At 40.3% G+C, this 20190-nt stretch overlaps 1 protein-coding gene across 1 annotated transcript in view; it reads right to left on the bottom strand.

The window, feature by feature from the left end:
* Positions 1-20190, bottom strand: part of RGSL1 (regulator of G protein signaling like 1) — a 54441-nt gene that overhangs the window by 19632 nt on the left and 14619 nt on the right. Inside the window, exons 3-12 of the mRNA XM_063428048.1 lie at positions 19875-19985; positions 13453-13527; positions 10755-10911; positions 7768-7929; positions 6086-7023; positions 5711-5773; positions 5181-5415; positions 4201-4308; positions 1276-1357; positions 957-1150 (exon numbers count right to left, since the gene is read on the bottom strand). Of these exons, the coding sequence (XP_063284118.1) occupies positions 957-1150; positions 1276-1357; positions 4201-4308; positions 5181-5415; positions 5711-5773; positions 6086-7023; positions 7768-7929; positions 10755-10911; positions 13453-13527; positions 19875-19985 (2125 nt within the window). The remainder of the gene's footprint in view (positions 1-956; positions 1151-1275; positions 1358-4200; positions 4309-5180; positions 5416-5710; positions 5774-6085; positions 7024-7767; positions 7930-10754; positions 10912-13452; positions 13528-19874; positions 19986-20190) is intronic.

The raw sequence follows: 20190 nt of genomic DNA on the forward strand, positions 1-20190 counted from the left end.
CTATAGCCACTTATTTCATTCAAATAGTGCAGTTTTTTTGGAAATAGCCCTCCAGAGCCTCGGCAAACTAAGGCTCTGCACAATTCCTCGATGCTTTTAACACTCCTGCAGTACTCTGCCAGAAGCTGCCCAATCACTTCTAATTGCTATTAAAGGAACACTATAGTCACCTAAATTACTTTAGCTAAATAAAGCAGTTTTAGTGTATAGATCATTCCCCTGCAATTTCACTGTTCAATTCACTGTCATTTAGGAGTTAAATCACTTTGTTTCTGTTTATGCAGCCCTAGCCACACCTCCCCTGGCTATGATTGACAGAGGCTGCATGAAAAAAAAAACTGGTTTCACTTTCAAACAGATGTAATTTACCTTAAATAATTGTATCTAAATCTCTAAATTGAACTTTAATCACATACAGGAGGCTCTTGCAGGGTCTAGCAAGCTATTAACATAGCAGGGGATAAGAAAATCTTACTTAAACAGAATAGGGCTCTCTTTACAGGAAGTGTTTATGGAAGGCTGTGCAAGTCACATGCAGGGAGGTGTGACTAGGGTTCATAAACAAAGGGATTTAACTCCTAAATGGCAGAGGATTTAGCAGTGAGGCTGCAGGGGCATGTTCTATACACCAAAACTGCTTAATTCAGTTGTTCAGGTGACTATAGTGTCTCTTTAAAGAATCAGAACATTGAAGTGGTCTGAGTGCAGTGCCCCAGCCCCACTTAGTTTTAGATAAACTGCAATGATAACATTGCAGGACTAAGACGCCCTCTAGTCAACTTCGTATTCCTTACACTATAGAATCCCTTTAATGAGAATGATGTGAGGCTGAAAGTATCAACCACTGTATGCTTGTTTGTTCAGAGGGCAATTCTCACAGGCCTCCTTTGTTCATTGCTAATGATGAGCATCTGAGAGATACAATTTTATCAAATTGTAAATATACATCAAATTACCTGGGTTGTTCTTTGACTGAAAAAAACTCCTTTTTATCAAATTGATCTGTGCTCTTTGGGCCTTAGGATCTTTTAGAGATGTCAAATCATCCACCATCAGCCAGAATTCTAAAGGTCCTAAAGCTTGATGTAATAACATAAAATGACGGAAGTATGGAAGGTGCACTGGATCATGTAAAACCTCTAGCAAAGTCCTTTGGAAAGAATAGGGTCAATTAACGTTATGGGATAGAAAGGGGTCAAAACACAATATAAACAGGTTTCTTATAACAAATTAACATTAACAAAGCATTGATGATTCGGAAACCGAGAACTGAACCTGGGTCTGTACGATGGTTTGCGAAGCATGATACTGGCCTTCTTGGGTTTTATGTCACGTGATTGTCTCTTTCCTTGGAACTCTGCAATATGAACAAGGTTCACTGTCATGCATGTAAATAATGAATACTGAGCAATAGTATCAAGTGATAGCATGCAGATTAATAGACTGTGTAGGCAATATAATAAACTGAAAAAATCTGCAGGTTAATGTGGAATGCAGAGCGTTAACATAGCAAATGATATGCGCAGAGGGTTAAAATATTTAAATAGCATGTAAGTTAATATGGAATGGAGGGGGTTAAAATGATTAATTGATTACCATGCATGCTATTAATTATTGGATTAATAATAAGCACACTAATATAATTTAGTGGTATGCAGGCAGATAATGTAGAGTGCAGATACCGGTATAAAGAGGGTAGAGTTTTGCTATTCAGTGGCATGTGTGGATTAATAATCAATGCCCTGAATGTATTGTGTTAATAACATATAGTAGCAAATTAATATACAGTGATACTGCAAGGAAAGGTTACGGAGAAAAACTGGAAAAAAATCTATAAAAAACATAACCTTTTTTTAATTTACTGTAGTAAAATGCACCAAATAAGTGAATAAAATATGCTTTCAAATATTTAGTTAAAGAGACTGAAAATAAGTCAAAAATTTCACTGGGAATGTTTCTCAGTCTTTCCTTAAAGGGACACTCCAGTGCCAGGAAAACAAACCGTTTTCCTGGCACTGCAGGTCCCCTCTCCCTCCCACCCCCCATCTCAGGTTGCTGAAGGGGTTTTAACCCCTTCAGTGACTTACCGGAGCCCAGGATCCGCCCACGCCATCCGACGGGGGAGACCAATTGCGCATGCATGGCTGCCGGCGGGTTGAGACCTAATGTGCATGTGCGGCAATGCCGCGCACGCGCATTAGACTTCCCCATAGGAAAGCATTGAAAAATGCTTTCAATGCTTCCCTATGGGGATTTTAGCAACGCTGGAGGTCCTTTACATAGCGTGAGGACGTCCAGCGACGCTATAGCACAGAAAATCTGTGCTAGAAACTCGGAAGTGCCCTCTAGTGGCTGTCTAGTAGACAGCCACTAGAGGAGGAGTTAACCCTGCAATGTAATTATTGCAGTTTATGAAAAACTGGAATAATTACAGTTGCAGGGTTAATGGTAGTGGGAGTTGGCACCCAGACCACTCCAATGGGCAGAAGTGGTCTGGGTGCCTGGAGTGTCCCTTTAAATTGGATGTTATATTTATCTACAACAAATTCTAGAAACCAGAGTAATTACATATCGTAATATAAACAAAAACAACTAGATGGCAGTCTAATCCTAGAACATGCGAAAGCCAGGAGATAGATGCAAAATAACTCAAAAGATCACCTGTTACTTATAGAAATATCTCCCAGATACCTGCGGTCTATCAAAGTATTTTTCAATCACTAAATTAGTATGCTAGACAGCTAGTCAATGGTAAAGCCTATTGCATTTTCTTCTAAGAAGTAAAGAAATTCTAGGCAGATAGAAACATTGATGGTTCTCTGGAGAGGCAGAAGGAAAAAGGTATAAACAGCCCTACCTTGTGATTCTAAAGCCTAATAACTATATTATAATAGCTAGACTAGGATGCCAATGCTTGTTTTGCCTTTACAAGAGGCTCTTCATGTGCTATATCTAGGGAACAATTAAATATTGGTTTTTTTTTATTCTCCTCCATGTTGCACTTCCATGTCGCATCACTTTTTTTTATCTTGGGTTATCACATGTTATCCATAAACAGGAAATTAAAAAATAATTCTTGTTCCTTTGTACCGTAGTAGATTAACGGAATACGCCATTGGAAAAAAAAAGGTAGATATATTCCCGTGGTAAATTTGCATGCATTTTTTTCTGCATATTTTGGGGGCATTTATCTAAAAACAGCTTGCAGAACCTGCATACCAGCTGTCTGCAGCCTTTGCAAGTCCTCCCCTTTTTCCCCAGCCAAGATTTATTGATACGTTTCGTTCTTACGCTTCTCAATCAGAGAAGAATTAGGATCCCACAGGTCACTAGGCAGGTCACCACTATGCCCCCCCCCACCCATATTCGCATAGGGGTCAAGCAAAAACATGGTTCCATGGCACCTGTCTATCCCCGAACCCCTAGGTGGCTGCCTAGAGTCACCTCTAATCCTGCTCTGTTCTCCATGAGTTGTACTATCAGCACATCTGCCGCTTCCAGTAACTGTGTGGAGTTAACAGATTTGGAAGAAAACCTTACTAATTGTCAAGTGCTGATTTCCATTGATTTCTATTTTATAAACTGTCACAGATATTACAGACTCCCGACATATAAAGTACATCAGCAAGCTGGGACATTGCTTTATCAGTGTGGATTTGTCCTTTAAAATACAGAGAATGACCTAGTAAGTACTATAAGTACTGCTGGAAGGGCAGTCCATGCTCACTGTTGAAAGGCTGCTACATAATGATGGAGGAATTCAAGTATCTCCATTCACAGTCCAACATCTGTATGTAAACTGGGACAACAGCGAGCCTATTAGACTGTATAGCCACAACACAGTGAAACTATGTGAGACTATCATCCTTCCACACAAATAAGGTTTGGTGCTATATGCATGATGCCTTATATACAGCAAAACAGTCAAGTGCCCCTTACACAATGCCCTACAGACAAAGAACATGCAAAAATAGTGCAGGAGAACCACAGGACTTTCTATTAGCATGTCATCCCTAGCTGATACTACATTATTAATCCAAGTGATAGGGGATCTCTTTTATTTATTTTCCCATTTATATGTAACACCCAATTGCATAAAGAGCAGGGAGCAGATTGTTAAACCTCTCCTTCTACCACTTATGTTACAACTTCCCATCTCCAAACCTTTTACTATGATTGGCTTACCAGCCAATCTCTTACCAGTAGACGATTTGTACAAGTTGAGGGAATGAAATTGTTTACTCATCATCTCAATAGCAAGTTTAGGGTTCCATAAGACCAGTTCTTCAAAGGTCATTTTACTAAAGTCTGTAGAAAACCAAATATAAAACAATGTTACTGAATATTGCTTAAACATGACTTCTAAAGCAGGCAAATGGAAAATCTGTCTGTGCACAAAAACAGTGCAATATGCAAAATCTACACAATCTAGACTGATCATAAATCGATATATCATTGATCACTGCTGTATTAAGTCTCTTGACTGAGGTAAGTGCGCCAAACCTCCGAAGCTTTTATACATAATTTGGATAGCTATTATAACAATTGTAATGGAATTAAGTTTAACCCTTCACACATGCCTTCACTGTCCAAATAATAAAAAAAAAAAACACTGTTTAGTACATATAGTCCCAATGAATGCATGCATACATTTTTTCATTAAGGGTATATTTAAAAATCACTTATGAAAGCTGGGGTCTTTCTGTAGCTGTCTTATCACAGACTTCCAAATCAGCTTAGTGAGAAGTCTTTGAAAGGCAGGTGCTCTGGGAAATTGCCTTTTGAGTTTAGCTCCACTGAGCTAAGTAACCAGGAAGTAACAAGTAACTGGACTGGTTGTCTGATTGCCTGTCAGCCAGGGGGGGTTGGGGGGGGTGGAGAGAGTTGGTTTAACAAGGCTAATTTATAAAATTGTTGATTTCCATTGAAATCTGCACATTTTTGTAAAATGAAAAAAGATGACACACTCCTCACACGTAAATGATTTCAGCAAGCTAAAGTGTTTTAGGGGTTACAAGTATCATTTTAATTATAACTTTTTTCTGCTTAGCCTGTGAACGTAGTAATTGGAGTTTACTGATCCCACCCTTTGTTAAATGTTGGGATTAAAGAAAATGTACACAACAAAAACGGTGAACTGAACATTCTTTGGATGGTATAGCAGGTATTCCATGTGTTACCTAGTTTCAGAATAATTTCTGGTTGAGGAGGTGGCTTGAGTGACCCTCCCTGGGAAAGATCTTCAGTGACCAGAATGTTCCATGCCTCCGAATCCAGTGGCTCTATCTCCTCACCATGTGCACACGCCTGAGCCAAAGCCAGAGCTGTCTTTATCCTTTGGATCCTATTAATGCAGATCTCCCCTGTGTGGGAGTTTACCGACCTGTCGGGGTTGACTTCTAGGAATTTAGAACTCTGGTATATGTGAAAATAACAATAATTGAAAAAAGGTCCTAAAATGTTACCTACAGTATTCTAAGTTATAAGACATGTATCCTTATTTATGAAGAAGCCCCATGAATGACATTTTGCTAGAAATTAACTTGGAACCAACAGTGAATCTTGAAAGAAATATTTCTACAAGGCTAAAATTGATATCACTTTTAGATTGATAGTTATAAAAGAATGAACAGTTCTTAATTAATATCCAGTTTATTTAAAAAGGGAATGCTGGCTTGCGGCAATGGAGATAACTGGGATGTGCACTTACCACAAACTGCAGGAAAATTCGGTCTTCTTCATCAAGAAATTGCTTATAAAGGGAACATAGACTCTGTAGATCAGAACAGTAACACAGTAAAGGATAATCAAAAACAGAACAAACACTTCTAAGTATCTTCTGAAGGGAAATAAATACAATTTTATATACTCAAAATATCTAACCTGGAAAATGTTTTCCAATTCAGGTATTTTAAAATTCTTAATTGCCTTGTCAAAGTCTGATAATTCCAGATGACTAAGATTTGTCACTGCATCAACATTCTATCATCAGGATAATAACGTCAATTATCTGACTGCAACTGTTGCACACAATTCCCTTATACTAGCAGACATTTTATTTTTATATTGGTGGAAAAATACATACCTGGCAGACCTGAGTTTGTGCCTGCAGGACCCATGGTAGAGCATCTTGGAAAGGCAGCAGCTGCCTAAGACGCCTGGCAATAAGTTGTGATGGGCAGGAATCTGTTTTGGATGAAGTTTTACTGAACTTGTCTTTCTCTTCCTGCAGATAATTTTGGCACAACTGGTGACTTAACACACGGCAAAGCACCATACTATCCTTACGAAGCAGTGCCCATAGGATTACTCTCAGTTCCTTCCACAGACTGACCAGTCTGACACCTTTGTGTTCACCCTTTTTTATCAAGAATGCATGAAAAGGAGCAGATGCATACTCCTCTGCACTTAGAGCCCAATGCAACCAGTCAGAGATGAGTTCAGTATTTCTCAAATCTAACCCTGAGGACAAAAACTGACACGTGATGGGAGTATCCTGTGGATGGGGAAGAAGAATCTTGTGTACACCACATGGATCCTGCATGTTTTTGGGCAGTGGTTGAACAATAAAGGAAGATTCTGTCCTTGTTGATGTTGGAACAAGGACATTTGGACATCCAACTTTTTGGTTAACAGAAGAATTCATACAATTGCTCTCTTTGAGGTTCAGTTGGCAGGTTGCATGTGTTTCAAGATAACTATCATAATTGGTTCCAATACCAAAAGTCAGGAGATGCCACTGCCTCCTTTTGTTAACCTCACTGGAGTAAATTGCAGGTGGCTTTTCTTGCTTTTTGATACTCATAGGAAGAGGATCAGAAAAGTCTCTCACTGTTGTGCTTTGCTGCCGTATTTCCAGCAGAATAGATCCCTCAGGAAACCTAGACAGGCAAACTTGACAGTGTGAAAGAAATCCTGGCACCCAATACTTGTGTAGTTTTTCAAGAGCCTCAGTCTGCAATGAATTCAGTACATCTCGCGGTCGTCCTGGTGGATGCCAGTGTTTTAACTGGGCGACTGACTCTAAAACGAGAAGAAAAAAGAAATCACAAATGGTCAAGAAGACAGCAAAGATACCTGGTTAAAAAAAATTTGACTATTCAACCATTAAGAATCAGAAACGGGGGGCGGGGCCGGACCGCCATGCTGAGTGGAAGCATGGAGACAGAGCTCCTGCAAAAAAGCTCGAGTTTATGGCCCTATCGATCAGCAAAACACTGATTCACAGCCAGAAACTTGTACCCCAGTTTGTGAGGCAACCCTGGTCCCGAGGTGAGGCTTGCCACGCGGTTCTAGTCCCTCGGTGGGGCGATCCCAGACGACCGTGATGGAGACCGCCCGGGCGGTGAGTGGGGTGGACGGCCGCCGCCCAGCTATCCTGCCCACCAGCGGTATAGCTGAAACGCAAGGCTGGGCGGGTCCGGCCCTGTTCCCCCCCCCTATGGACCGGCGGGGGTGATCCCGGTCCCCACCCTGTGACCCAGACAAGTGCCGCTACACCAACGAGAGTCCGCTCCCAAAATGGCGGAGACCATGCGGCACCCCCGAAGTGAGGGCCGCCGGACGCACCCCATCTCCTGCTCCCATACAGGCAGAACAATGACCGCACCAACGAGGACACTGGGAATCCCCTATCAAAATGCAACCATAATCCGGCAAACCAAATGGTTTTACACTCACTTTGTATATGTTGGGTCACTGCACTGCTTACACGTTATTGTACAAACTCAACTCAAGTTTTGACATTATTCAGTTATATTTTCTTACCACTGCTAATGCTGCAAGATTCCATTACAGCAGAACCGGCACGCAGATGAGTAACCTTTAATACTCTGATAAGGGACAGGTATAAGGCTTTCTGAGTTTCGTCATTTTCATCTATACCCAAAATCCGCTCTGCATGTAGCCAAAAACAGGCCAACTCTTCACCTGGAAAAATAGGACAAATGATAAAACAGCTGCAAAACTAACTCTACCAAAACACCTTTTCACTAATTGCATTTAGGTAACTGAAATAAAATATACACAGAAAATACATTTGTACTTGCTATACAAATCGTGATTGTATAGAAATATCTACATATATTCCTAAACCAATTCATTAATCAAACTTTGCTAAGGATCTCAGTTCCAAAAAATGTTTATAAAGGCATGCATCAAAAAACTCCTCCCCATTCATCTTATTTTCTCCATTTTAATGACGTAAGACTTTTCTTATACAAACTAAATTAACTACTAAATGTCAGGATTATTCCCCTGTAATCCACAGAATGTGCTAGCAAATTATAATTTTTTTTCAATCTTTCTTTTATTGAATCAATAAAGGTACGTTACAGAAGAGAAAGGAGTGTTAGAAAATAATAGAAATAAGTCATGATCACGGTACACGGTACAGGATCTCAGGTTCATTATCGTAGACAGTTATTAGAATCTTAGTTAAGCAGTAGTGAGCTATCCAGGCAAGATTAATGACTGTGAGAATGTTAAATTTGCAGACTAAACAGTTAGTGAAACGCAGGTTAAGTACACATGCCATAATCCGATAGGTTAGGTAGGTATGTTCATCATGAGGGACTGTTGGATAAAGTGGGTCTAGAGAGTTACTATGCAGGATTCAACTGCCTAAGTTACACAGTGACAGTGATATATCAGGAAGTATTACTTTACTAAGAGGGTAGTGGATGCATGGAATAGCCTTCCAGCTGAAGTGGTAGAGGTTAACACAGTAAAGAAGTTTAAGCATGCGTGGGATAGGCATAAGGCTATCCTAACTATAAGATAAGGCTAGGGACTAATGAAAGTATTTAGAAAATTGGGCAGACTAGATGGGCCGAAGGGTTCTTATCTGCCGTCACATTCTATGTTTCTATATGCAAAAGGGATGCAGCAATTCCAGTTAAACAATCAGGTAATGCAAGTTATTGAGACAATACACTCCACGGAGCTACTGCACCACTAAAATCAACATGCTTAATACCTCCTGTACAGTACTGAGCTACACACATCCTAAATGTAAGAAGTGTGTACATATGATGAACAGGGCATTAGATAGGGCCCTATTTATGAACGACTAGCAGGCTTAATGAATACAAGCATAAGGTCGACATGTGGAGCAAGAGTTATTATAAGCCACTGGAGTCTCGGAGAGGGGAGTCCACGCTACCCTCTGGGATCAGCTTCATGAGACCGCTGGTGTAGACACAGGGGTATACATGCTGGATCATCAGGTCTCGGCTTCCCATTGAAGTGTAATAGCTGCAGGGTCCTAACAGGTGGGCTAATAAGCACCACCCTGCCAGCCCTAGGCTCTTCTTGAGCCTGCCACCTGTGCCCACGGTTCCGGCTCCACTAAGGACCATGAACAGAGATCCTGGCTGGGATGTTCTGTCCAGGAGTGGGGTCATGGTTGTAGGGGTGTCCTCTGGGGGGCTCAAAGCCCAGGAAGGAAGTCGTGGAGACCAGTCCAGTACACTGGGCCTGGAGCATTGGACAGCCGAAATGCCATTGCCATTCGCTGGTAAGACAAGTTCAAGGGTGAGAGCTGCGGTCAGCAGATGTCTTGGTTTGTAGGGATGTCCGCATTCAGTCGGCAGAGCTTTGTCTAGGGTAAGCCACGTGGATGCCATTTTGTGGATCAAGCGCTGGAACCCATCTGCTCTGTTAGTTCAGCTGTGGTGGTCTGTGTGGCATCAGTTCCCTCCAGTGGGGACCAGGTTAACCCCCACCAGCCCATAGGGGCAGGAGTTGGGGCTCAATCCTCAGCAGCAAGTCCAGGGTGTGTAGATCGGCCACATCTCCACTCACCCAGATTAACTAGGCTGCCAAACCAGCACAGGCTTCCCCGGTTGCGTGGACACCCAGAGGCATCAATACACGTTCCGGTGACCCCTTGATTGGTTCAGGGGCACCCCAGGAGCATCCAGCATTGTCGATGTGGGCACAAATTGAAGGAATATCTGCTTTTGTTAGAGTAAGTGCCGGAACTCTCACTAGATGCCTCTGTCCGGCATGGCAGTCAGGCCCCGCTCCCTGTGTGTTAGCAAATAGTATTTTATTCAGTGTTTATTGTATTGTGCTGTCTGTTGTCTCTCAACACACAAAAGGAAACTAATCTACAGCTTTAGCCCAAGGCTACCTACTCCTAGTCTCTATATGTAGATCTTCAGGCAAGTTCCCAGTTAATAATATGAGTTCATATCCTTATCACAATTTTGTACTTTGAAACGGGGACAGACTCTAATTTGTCAACCGTTAATTGCTTACTCTGTAACTAGTTTAATTTTTTTCAGATATGTTCATAATTGTTTTGTTTCATTATGAAGTGGTCCCTTTGCAACAATCCTATCTTTGCTGGCACTCAACATGTTGTGCTTGGAAGTGACTTACCTAATGAGCCATGCAAGTATGCTCGAAAACGCAGAATTCCCCTTACGCTCCCAATGCACCGACGCAGCAGCCAATGAGCTTCATCCTGATCTGCAACAGATTTCAAGTGAATTGTCATAACTTATCTTAAAAGATAATTCACTAAACCAGTAATTTATGGAGGAGAAACAACCAGGGGATTGTCAATCTTTAACCAAAACAGGTGAGTTAGAAAAACTTTCAAATGTGGCTAAATTGGCCTAAAATCTGTAATCCTATGGTTAATTCCTGACAATTTGGGATTTAATGAAAAAACCCTATCAATCATTCTCTTTAAACACTGGTAGACAGCTCTGTGCAGTGTAAATGATGGTGGCTTCATGTCATACCTTTGGAAGAGGTTTCATTTTGATGGAAGGTCTGTCCCTCTCTCCCATTTTGCAGTAGCTCCTGGCAGAGCAGGTAGTGCAAGCAAAGGTCAGAATGGTAGAAGAACGGAAGTCGGTGATCTTTTAGCCATTTTATGAATCCTGTGCACCGAGGGCTCTGCATACAATTAAAAAATATAAGCAATGAGTAAAAAGAACATCTCACAAAACTACCCAGTAGACGATACACAGCAAATGTTAGCAACATTATTATTACTAGTTGACAGAACATGACAGCTAATGTGAAGCAAATCCTTACATTGCTAATGCCATATTCTTGTTGGTGGAGATGATGACAGTGTACAGTGAGCCTAATATCAAAAAGAAAAGGACAAGACTCTAAAATAAGTGCTGAGACCCCAGCAAATAGATGAAGGCTTCAGTGGTGTGTGGTGTCTATTTGAATTAAGCAAGGTCTGCAGTGATTTGGCAGCTGAATAGGTACAGCAAGAATCCAATTGAATCCCAATGCATCCTATATATTCTAACCCTAACAAATCTAGGGTTGTGCTGACCATCCAGACCTGGCCTTAGAGCTGTGCAACCTGTGATTGCATTGACCACATACATAGTGGTTGCTGACGCACAAACCTGACAGATCACAAGGAGTGCAGCAGAGTGTTGCAAAAGCTACTGCTATCACACTGTGGTGGATAATGTGCCCCCACTACATTTCAAGGCGAGGCCTTTTAGACTTTAATGTCTAGCTTGTGCACTGCACCAATATGTTACAATCCTTGGAGTTGCAGAGAGATCAAGGGAATTTGTGTCATGTTCTCTCTCTGTCCTGGACATCTGAAAGAGGCCCACATAAGGCAACATAGCAGAGACAATAAAACTTGAGCAAGACCATGCACTGTTCGCCAGTGTACTATAGGGGAGAATCCAACTGGTGGTCAACAGTGCAGTTAGGATTATGTATAGGTGTGAACTAAGGTTCAAATTAAGTATTATGTATGGGGATGGATTTAACCTGAGGATATTATTTCAGTTAATGTTATTACTTTCTAAAATGGAAGAAGAAAAGGACATATAGAATGGAATGTGGAGATGATATATAGTTGAGTTGGCTGATGGATTGAATACAGACAGGGTGAAAGGTAAATGAAATTGAAACAAAGTTGGATAGCACTGATCTAGAATAAGGGTGCATCAATGAAAAGTTTAAATATATTTGTGTGTAAATCCCTTTTAGATCATATTACAAATGTCTTAAGGCTATCTCTGCTGGGCCAATGCACTGATCTGAACTAGATTATAAAATATTAATTTACATGTCTCACACTTTCCAATATTTAAGATGTTGAAACCAATACTAGACTAAATTGAAAATATTTTATTTCTATAATGTCTTAAAGCACAATGTACAAGTACAATGATCACAACATTAAAACCACTGACAAGTGAAGTGAATAACATTAATTGTACAGTTACAATGGTACTTGTCCAGGGGTGGGATAGATTAGGCAGCAAGTGAACAATCAGTACTTGAATTTCTTGTGTTGGAAGCAGGGAAAATGAGCAAGAAAACGATCTGAGTGACTTTGACCAGGGCCAAATAGTGATGGCCAGATCACTGGGTCAGAGCATCTCCAAAATGGCAAGTCATGTCATGTCATGTTTACGGTATGCAGTGGTTAATACCTACCAAAAGTGGTAGAAGAATGGACAACTGGTGAACTGTCATCAGGGTCAGGGGCACCCATGAGTCAATGATGTATGTATGAAGAGAAGGAAAGACCATCTTGTCTGATCACACTGAAAAGCTACTGTAGCTCAAATTACTGAAAAATGTAAGCTGGCCATGACAAAAAAGAGTCAGAACACACAGTGCATCACAGTATGCTGCATATTGGGCTGCGTGGCTGCCCAATGACCCCTGTCTACCACCAGAAGAACCTTGCGGATATGGGGATATGAGCATCAGAACTGGACCATGGAGAAATGGAAGCAGGTTGCTTTGTCTGAAGAATCACATTTTCTTTTAGTGTGCATCATTTAACTGGGGAAGAGATGGCAGCAGGATGCACTGTGGGAGGAAGGCAGGCCAACTGGGACCTTTGAGGAACATGACAGAGTTCAATGTGTGGCTTCGGTCACCAAATTCCCCAGCTCTAAATGCTGTTGGGCATCCGTGTGATGTGCTGAAACAAAAAAAAAAATCCGATCCATGGAGGCCCCACCTCACAACTAGCAGGACTTACAAGATCTGCTGCTAATGTCTTGGTGCCAGATACCACAGGACATGTTCACAGGTCTTGTGGATAGCATCCTTCAATGCATCAGAGCAGTTTTGGCAGTATAAGCAGTACCTACACTATATTAGGCAGGTGGTTTTAATGTTCTGGCTGATCAGTGTATAATACCTGTAACTTATTTAGGCAAGATACATTTCTTAAAAGACTTTAAGCGTCAGCACATTCATTGATAGCTGGTTTCCAAAAGGTGAAAATGCAAGCGGCATACTATATTACATTAATTATATTTTACTATAATACATTTTCCAGTTTGGTGATTAATATATATTGAATGCCACAAAGTAAAGGAGATAGTCCTGTTCACAAAGATATGAAGTGGGGAAATTAGGAAAACGCTAAATAATGTTATTTAAATTGTTGTCTATATTACTAATATACACACAATGTAAGAACAAACTTACAAGTTTAGAAGGTAAAGCCGGACATAGCTCCCACTGCTGCAAGCCGGAAATAAAGCAGGGAGTCTGACCGAAGATCTGTAAAATTAAATTAACATGAAAAGTTTCATTTGCCCCAAAAGGCAAAATGATACAAAAATACTATAAAGCTATAAGATGACACATAGCACTGTTCAAACAATAAACATATACATAAAAAAACACAAAATGTTATAATATTTTAATAATCAATAGATAGATCCTACTTCACATTTAACCCAAGAGGGATTCTCGTTTTTAAAGTGAAAATCCACCACTTCTCCCTCCTGGGTAAATATTCTCGGATTCTTTCCTTCGGTTTCTATCAATCTTGCCCATGCACCTCATGCAAGCACCGTATAAGACACCCCCGTGTATAAGACGACTCCTATTTTCTGAGCCTAAAATGTAGAAATTAATATTTTAAACATCAAATAGAACAACTTTGATATTTTAAAGGTGACTTCTGACTAGCACCACACACGTCTGATTCTCATGCCTCCCCTGTGCTACGGTACTCTGTGAAGTTAATAGCTCTATAGTGCGTGCTGGGAGACTACAGCTCCCATGATACAGCAGGTGGTGTGAGGGCATGCTGGGACATCACAGTACTATTCCCTCTGCTCCCTGATCCCCATTTTCTCTCCTATAAATATAAATCAGAAAGCAGCACCTACCTGAGGTGGAGCAAACCTTAATATGGCTGCTCCTTTTATAGTGTAGCATGTATCCGGAGCTCCATTGGTGGTAAGTACTGATGTCTGACACAGCTCCCACGCAACTCCCACTCCTTGCCACAGCATTCAAAAGTGGATTGGTGGGAGGGAGAACAGGTATGTGTGTGGGCCTTTGTACACTAAAATGTGGCAGGTACGATCTTAACTTGGGCCCACCACACAAGTGTTTTTTTTTAACCCCTGCAGTGACATTCCTTTATAAGATGACACCCAATTTTAGCCAAAATGTATTTTGAAAAAAAAAAGTCGTATTCATGGAATAATACGGTAATCAAATTCACCACTACATTTATCTTGCTGCAGTTTCTTAGGTATTGATAGGGTTATTGCCCCTAAATGGGGTGGAGATATTCCCTGCATTTTATCCAGTAGGTAGATGTGGTGGATTCTCACTTTAAAAATGAGAATTTCTTTAACAAAAAAAAAATAACTTGTCAGCAAAGATGATGGTGTTCTTTATACATGTGCAATGCGTCTGATTTAGTGTTCCTTCAATACTCACAGGAAGGTTTAGAAAAGTGTTAAAGAAGTCCACAAAGATCTCATCTTTCAACAAATCTAGGATACCTCTATTGGATAATTGTGCTAAAGAAAGAAAAATCTAATTAGATTCTAAAAGAAATACTAACAGAAAAGTATTTAAAATTTGCTTTGACAACCTTACATACTGTGTAAATTAAAATATATGTATATTTTCACCCCGAATAGATCATTTGTTTAATTGTTTGCTTAACTGAACTTACAAAAAATAAATAAATATGTAAAACAATAGTTGCAGACATTTTAAGGTAGAACGTTGGCAAATTAGATAAATACCCCCCTTTGAATTATATGGTTTTACATATCGGGCCATAATAACAATCACCTGTTCCTTAGCAGGTTTTAAAATGAGATAACTAGAACAACAACACATGACATATTACACCATGTCACACCTGAACAATCCACACCAGCAAGCTGCTAATACTTTGGCTTTGGTCACACTTGCTGATGATCAATTAATCAAGGGCATTTTAATTCCTATGGAAGCAGTAAGGGTGTACTTTCTTTTTTACACATGGCTTCTCCATTTTGGCTTTAATTGTGTTAAATAAAGCATGACAATGTGTAATATGTCATGTGTTTTTGTACATCTGAGGTTGTATTTACCTCATTTTAGGTAAATATACTTTTTTATTGTAGGATAAGAGATAAAGGATTACATAGAGGAGTCACCTGGTAGAACATGCAGGACTCCAGTGCTCCATGAAGACATTACAATTAGTAGTATAAGATATTTACCTAATTTTAAGACCTAATAAGGAACAGATGATTGTTATTATGTCCGTATATGTAAAACCATAGAATTAAAAGAGGGTGTACTTTCTTTTTCCCATGACTATATATATATTAAAGGCTGGCCCTGTAGTTGTGGGAGGGGCTTGGATCCCCTTTTAAGGGTTGCCAATCCGCTCTCCCTTACCATTACTGGTCTAGCGAGTTGAGTGTGACTACTTGTGGTCACCCACAAGTCGCCATCTTACAGAGCTTACCTGTCTCCTCGTGATCCTGCTTTCATGGCTTGCTGTCCATTGTTCAGCTTACCCAACCTATTTCCGACTGTTCCAGCCCGCTTCCTCCTCCAGTTCGACGGAGACTGTCCCAGAAGTGCCTGCTGAACTGCAAGCTATAGGCTCAGCCGTCACGCCTCGGTCACATCCAATGGCATCATCTTGGTTTGGGTCTATTTGACTACTTACTCGTTTGTCTTATTTGGTTACATTCGGCTGTTTTCGTGCCTACTTAAGCAAGAACGCTTACTCACATACTTACTGCAGGGGAGCTTTCAGGGACTTTCACTGACACAAATGGTTTTCCAGGTTCGGCTCCCTTCGCACATATTAGGCACTTTTAATACTTTGTTTCTTGGAGCATTCGGCTCCATAATCTTGTAGTGTTGATAATACAAGAACGCTCTATTGCCATATAGAGCATTCGTGCAGTTACTCCCGAACACACATTGAACTGTTTTGTTTCACTGTACATTAAAGGTATTAATGCGAATTTAGGCGAATTGCACTATTACCATACTTGTTTCAGGAATTACAGGGGTTGCGAGTCCCCCTACTGGTTAAAGTTAGGTATTACAATCTTCTGGTTTCACAGGTTAATCTACTGTGTTCCTGAAACTTACTATTTCGGGGTGTTTTCATATTATAAATCATGTTTTGCTATCATTGCATGCAGCATCATTAAGCTGTCCAATATTTATATGTTTATCACTTATATCCTTAGGTTTATTTGAGGACTTGTACACTGTTTAGGTTTCTTCTGCCATTTGGCAGGTTTCAGCTTTTGACACATTTAGGTGGGTTACATTTTTAATTATTTGACATATATACCACCATGGCTTGTCATTCACAATGCTTACTGTCAATTTCACTCTGTTAATAGGTGATATACTCTGGCCAGCTGTTATCACTTGAGTCAGGTTTCTACTAGCAAGGTGGATCTGGGTATATATAGTATAATGGTAGATCATGCACTATTACTTAACTTGACTATTATGCTTTACATTTCAGGTTACAAGGTTGCTGGGCAGCATTTGCCCATTATACCTCATACTTAGCTACTTGGGTAGGTCTGTCTGTTTCAAAATTATCTGGGGCCATGATCTGGCCCACACAAATCTTAGATACTCTAAACAAAACTATGCGTTTTCTCATCATTAGGTTCCAAACCTAGTGAACTGACTATTCTTCTGAATTACACAGTCTAAGGTACATCAATTAACTATGTATTGCTCATACGCAACTTATGTACTCCCCCAGGTAGAAGTTACTGGCTCATAGGGATCTAGGAGTCCAATAAAGTATAACTTTTCTGGACTTTATTCCATTGGTTAGTGCTCACCTGTCAATCCCATACTATCTTATGCATTAATTGTCACCTAGAGGCCGACACCCTGCCACAACGTTTGGTGACCACGAAATCCCCTCAGGCCAATGCATAGATAGAGCCTATCACGCAGCTTGGCAACTAGCAGGGCCTCTCATGTCACCTTTTTAGTGGAATTTCTTCACCATTTGGCAATAGTTAGCCTGCCAGTATTCATTTAGGTTTCATACTAATTGTTGTTTAATATTATAGTTTGTCTCAAGTTCCCAAAAGTAGCAGAGGAACTGTCTCTTCCGAGTACCCCTGCCAGATCTGGCTCTTCTTCTCACAGAGTGGACACAGCTAGTCCAACTTCCCTTAGAACACCTTTCAACAAATCACTGCTGAGCTCTGCAAAAGGAATATCCCATAACCAGAGGGAGTTGTGGGAGAGGATTGGGTCCCCTTTTAAGGGCCGCCAATCCTCTCTCCCTTACCGTTACTGGTCTGGCGAGTTGCCCCTCCCACCACTCCCTCTTTTCACATCACCCTCTAAAGTGGACCTTCTTTATTACAGAAAATTGATGATTTGGGCGCTCGCTATGTGGAAAATAGGCTGCAGTGACCAATAAAAGGAACCCCAACCTTGTAAGAAAGTGACGTAAACAAAAAAGGAGAGAGGAAACCGCGCCTTAAATATAGAGAAATATATAAATATACAAAATGTATACGTACACAATGGTAGGAGTAATGGTCTCTAATACAATTTGACCTAGAAAAGAAAAGAGCATACAAAATAATAGTGCAGTATGTCAAATATAATAAGTATGTGGATGATTAATGGAGGTAATTTTCACTCACATTTCCCAGAGCTAACTAAGAGTTCTGCTATTAGTACACGTGGACGGAACAATCCCCGTCTAAGGATATACTACTCCACATATATCCTTAAACGGGGATTGTTCCGTCCACGTGTACTAACAGCGGAGCTCTTAGTTAGCTCTGGGAAATGTGAGTGAAAATTATCTCCATTAGTCATCCACATACTTATTATATTTGACATACTGCACTATTATTTTGTATGCTCTTTTCTTTTCGAGGTCAAATTGTATTAGAGACCATTACTCCTACCATTGTGTACGTATACATTTTGTATATTTATATATTTCTCTATATTTAAGGCGCGGTTTCCTCTCTCCTTTTTTGTTCACTTCTTTATTACAGACCTACTGCATTGTCGGTTCCAGCACACCACAACCGACTGGTGTATTACAACTATTCATGTTTTAACTTCATTCATTATGGCAATATTGCCCCGAACACAAATATATATACGAAACACTTTTATGTGAAAACACTTGTGAGAAAGCCTCTTGCCAGGTGAAACGCGTTAAGTCTATTTATTATTATTATTATTATTATTATTATCTACCTCACTTTGAGTGTATTTTTTCTTGTTTTATATTTTTATATTAATTATCTTTAAATAAATGTACTTTTTTATTGGACCAACCTTTGCTGCTATGCTGCTTGAACTACCGTATCCGTGGTGGGGATTGTACCACCCAAGCCCGAGGGATAGAGCAGTCCACATCTGCTCCATCAAATGTGAGGAAATTTCTTACCACTTTAATTGTATTCTGTGCCTTGCGGTACACACTATTTTGGTTTTTATTTTTTCCTTTTTCTCCTATATTTCTGAAAGGGAAAAGACCATTATCTATACCTACAAGTGGACACTACACTATAATACCCTAAGCCCATATCCACAGAGCTGCTTATGTTTCCACCATTTTAGTGACTGCAGCCACCAAGAACCACACTATATCCATAGGCGGGGATTGTTCCGTCCAGGCGTTCAAGTTGGAACTACAATTTTAGCTCCAGGAAATTGTAGAAGAGTGTATTTCTTTTGTTTTATTCTATTTATTTGGACAGTGACATACTACACTATATATTTTCCCTTTTTTTCTTTTTTTTATCTGCTTTTATATATATATTTTTAAGGACACTTTAGATGCTGCACCACTCGTACTTTCATCTGTTTGTGGTCAGGACAAGAGACCCCAGCGATTTAGCTGCCGGTTGAACTAATCCAGTTATTGCTTAGGGTTGAATACCCTTTAGCTTTTACAAATAAATAAATATACAAATACAAATAAATATATAAACTGTATATATAACTGCACACAGGCTTAAAATATTTTAAAGTCCCGGGTGCCAGCCCAGCCAGTGCTCAAAAAGTTCTCTACCTTCTATATATATATATATATATAGTGACAAACTCCCTTTTTCAAGTGAGTTTTCCACAAGTTCCTGGAGGAGCCTGCTTGCCAGCCTCCTGCCTACAGACTTTGGACCCTGTAAACTGTGATCTAAAAGTCTCCGTTCATGTAATTAGACTATATGGTTCGGGAACTGAACAGCCGCACGAACCGGAGACCAACCTGGAGCTTGCAAAGCCTAATTGCTACTTTGTAGCAATTTCCACCTTAGTGTTCTAAGTGTTCATCTGGGTGGCTGCAGTTCCTATGGATGACCACGAGGTGGCAGCCGTCTTGTTCACATGAACACAGGCAGCGCTGTTTGGTCGTTGAGTTCATGGAACTATTTTCGGATTCTGAAACTCCCGAACACCGCTGGACTTCCATGATCGCCTGTGTTTGGTTTTACAACACTTAGGAAGACACTGTTCGGTGGAATCATTCGTCTGAAGAAGGTGAACAAGCTCCGGGGTAGAACTATGGATTCCGTTTGGTAGTTTGTTCACTTTTTTAAACTACCGAACTAGACCGACCGCAAGCCCTGATTCACAATGCTATTCTGGGTGGTGTCCTGAATGTAGTATTCATCTGTCTTGTTGTCTTCCTTGTTGTAAATATCCAGAGCCTTGATGAGGGCTTTCTGAAGTACCTGCTCAACACCCTGAGGAATTGGAAAAGAGGTAAAGAATTCTTAAGTAATGGGGAATAAAAAACTACTGACGTGTAGTAAAGTATTGCGGTCAGCCGATTTATTTTGGATCTTTCCAATAGATGCATGAAGCAATTTGCATATGCTGGTGCTATGGCAGTCCCGGTGCGTTGAAAGTAAAACATTTTCTCAAACCTAAAATAATTGTTGTACAATA

Source organism: Pelobates fuscus, chromosome 7, assembly GCF_036172605.1.
Source record: "Pelobates fuscus isolate aPelFus1 chromosome 7, aPelFus1.pri, whole genome shotgun sequence".
Taxonomy (NCBI): Eukaryota; Metazoa; Chordata; class Amphibia; order Anura; family Pelobatidae; genus Pelobates; species Pelobates fuscus.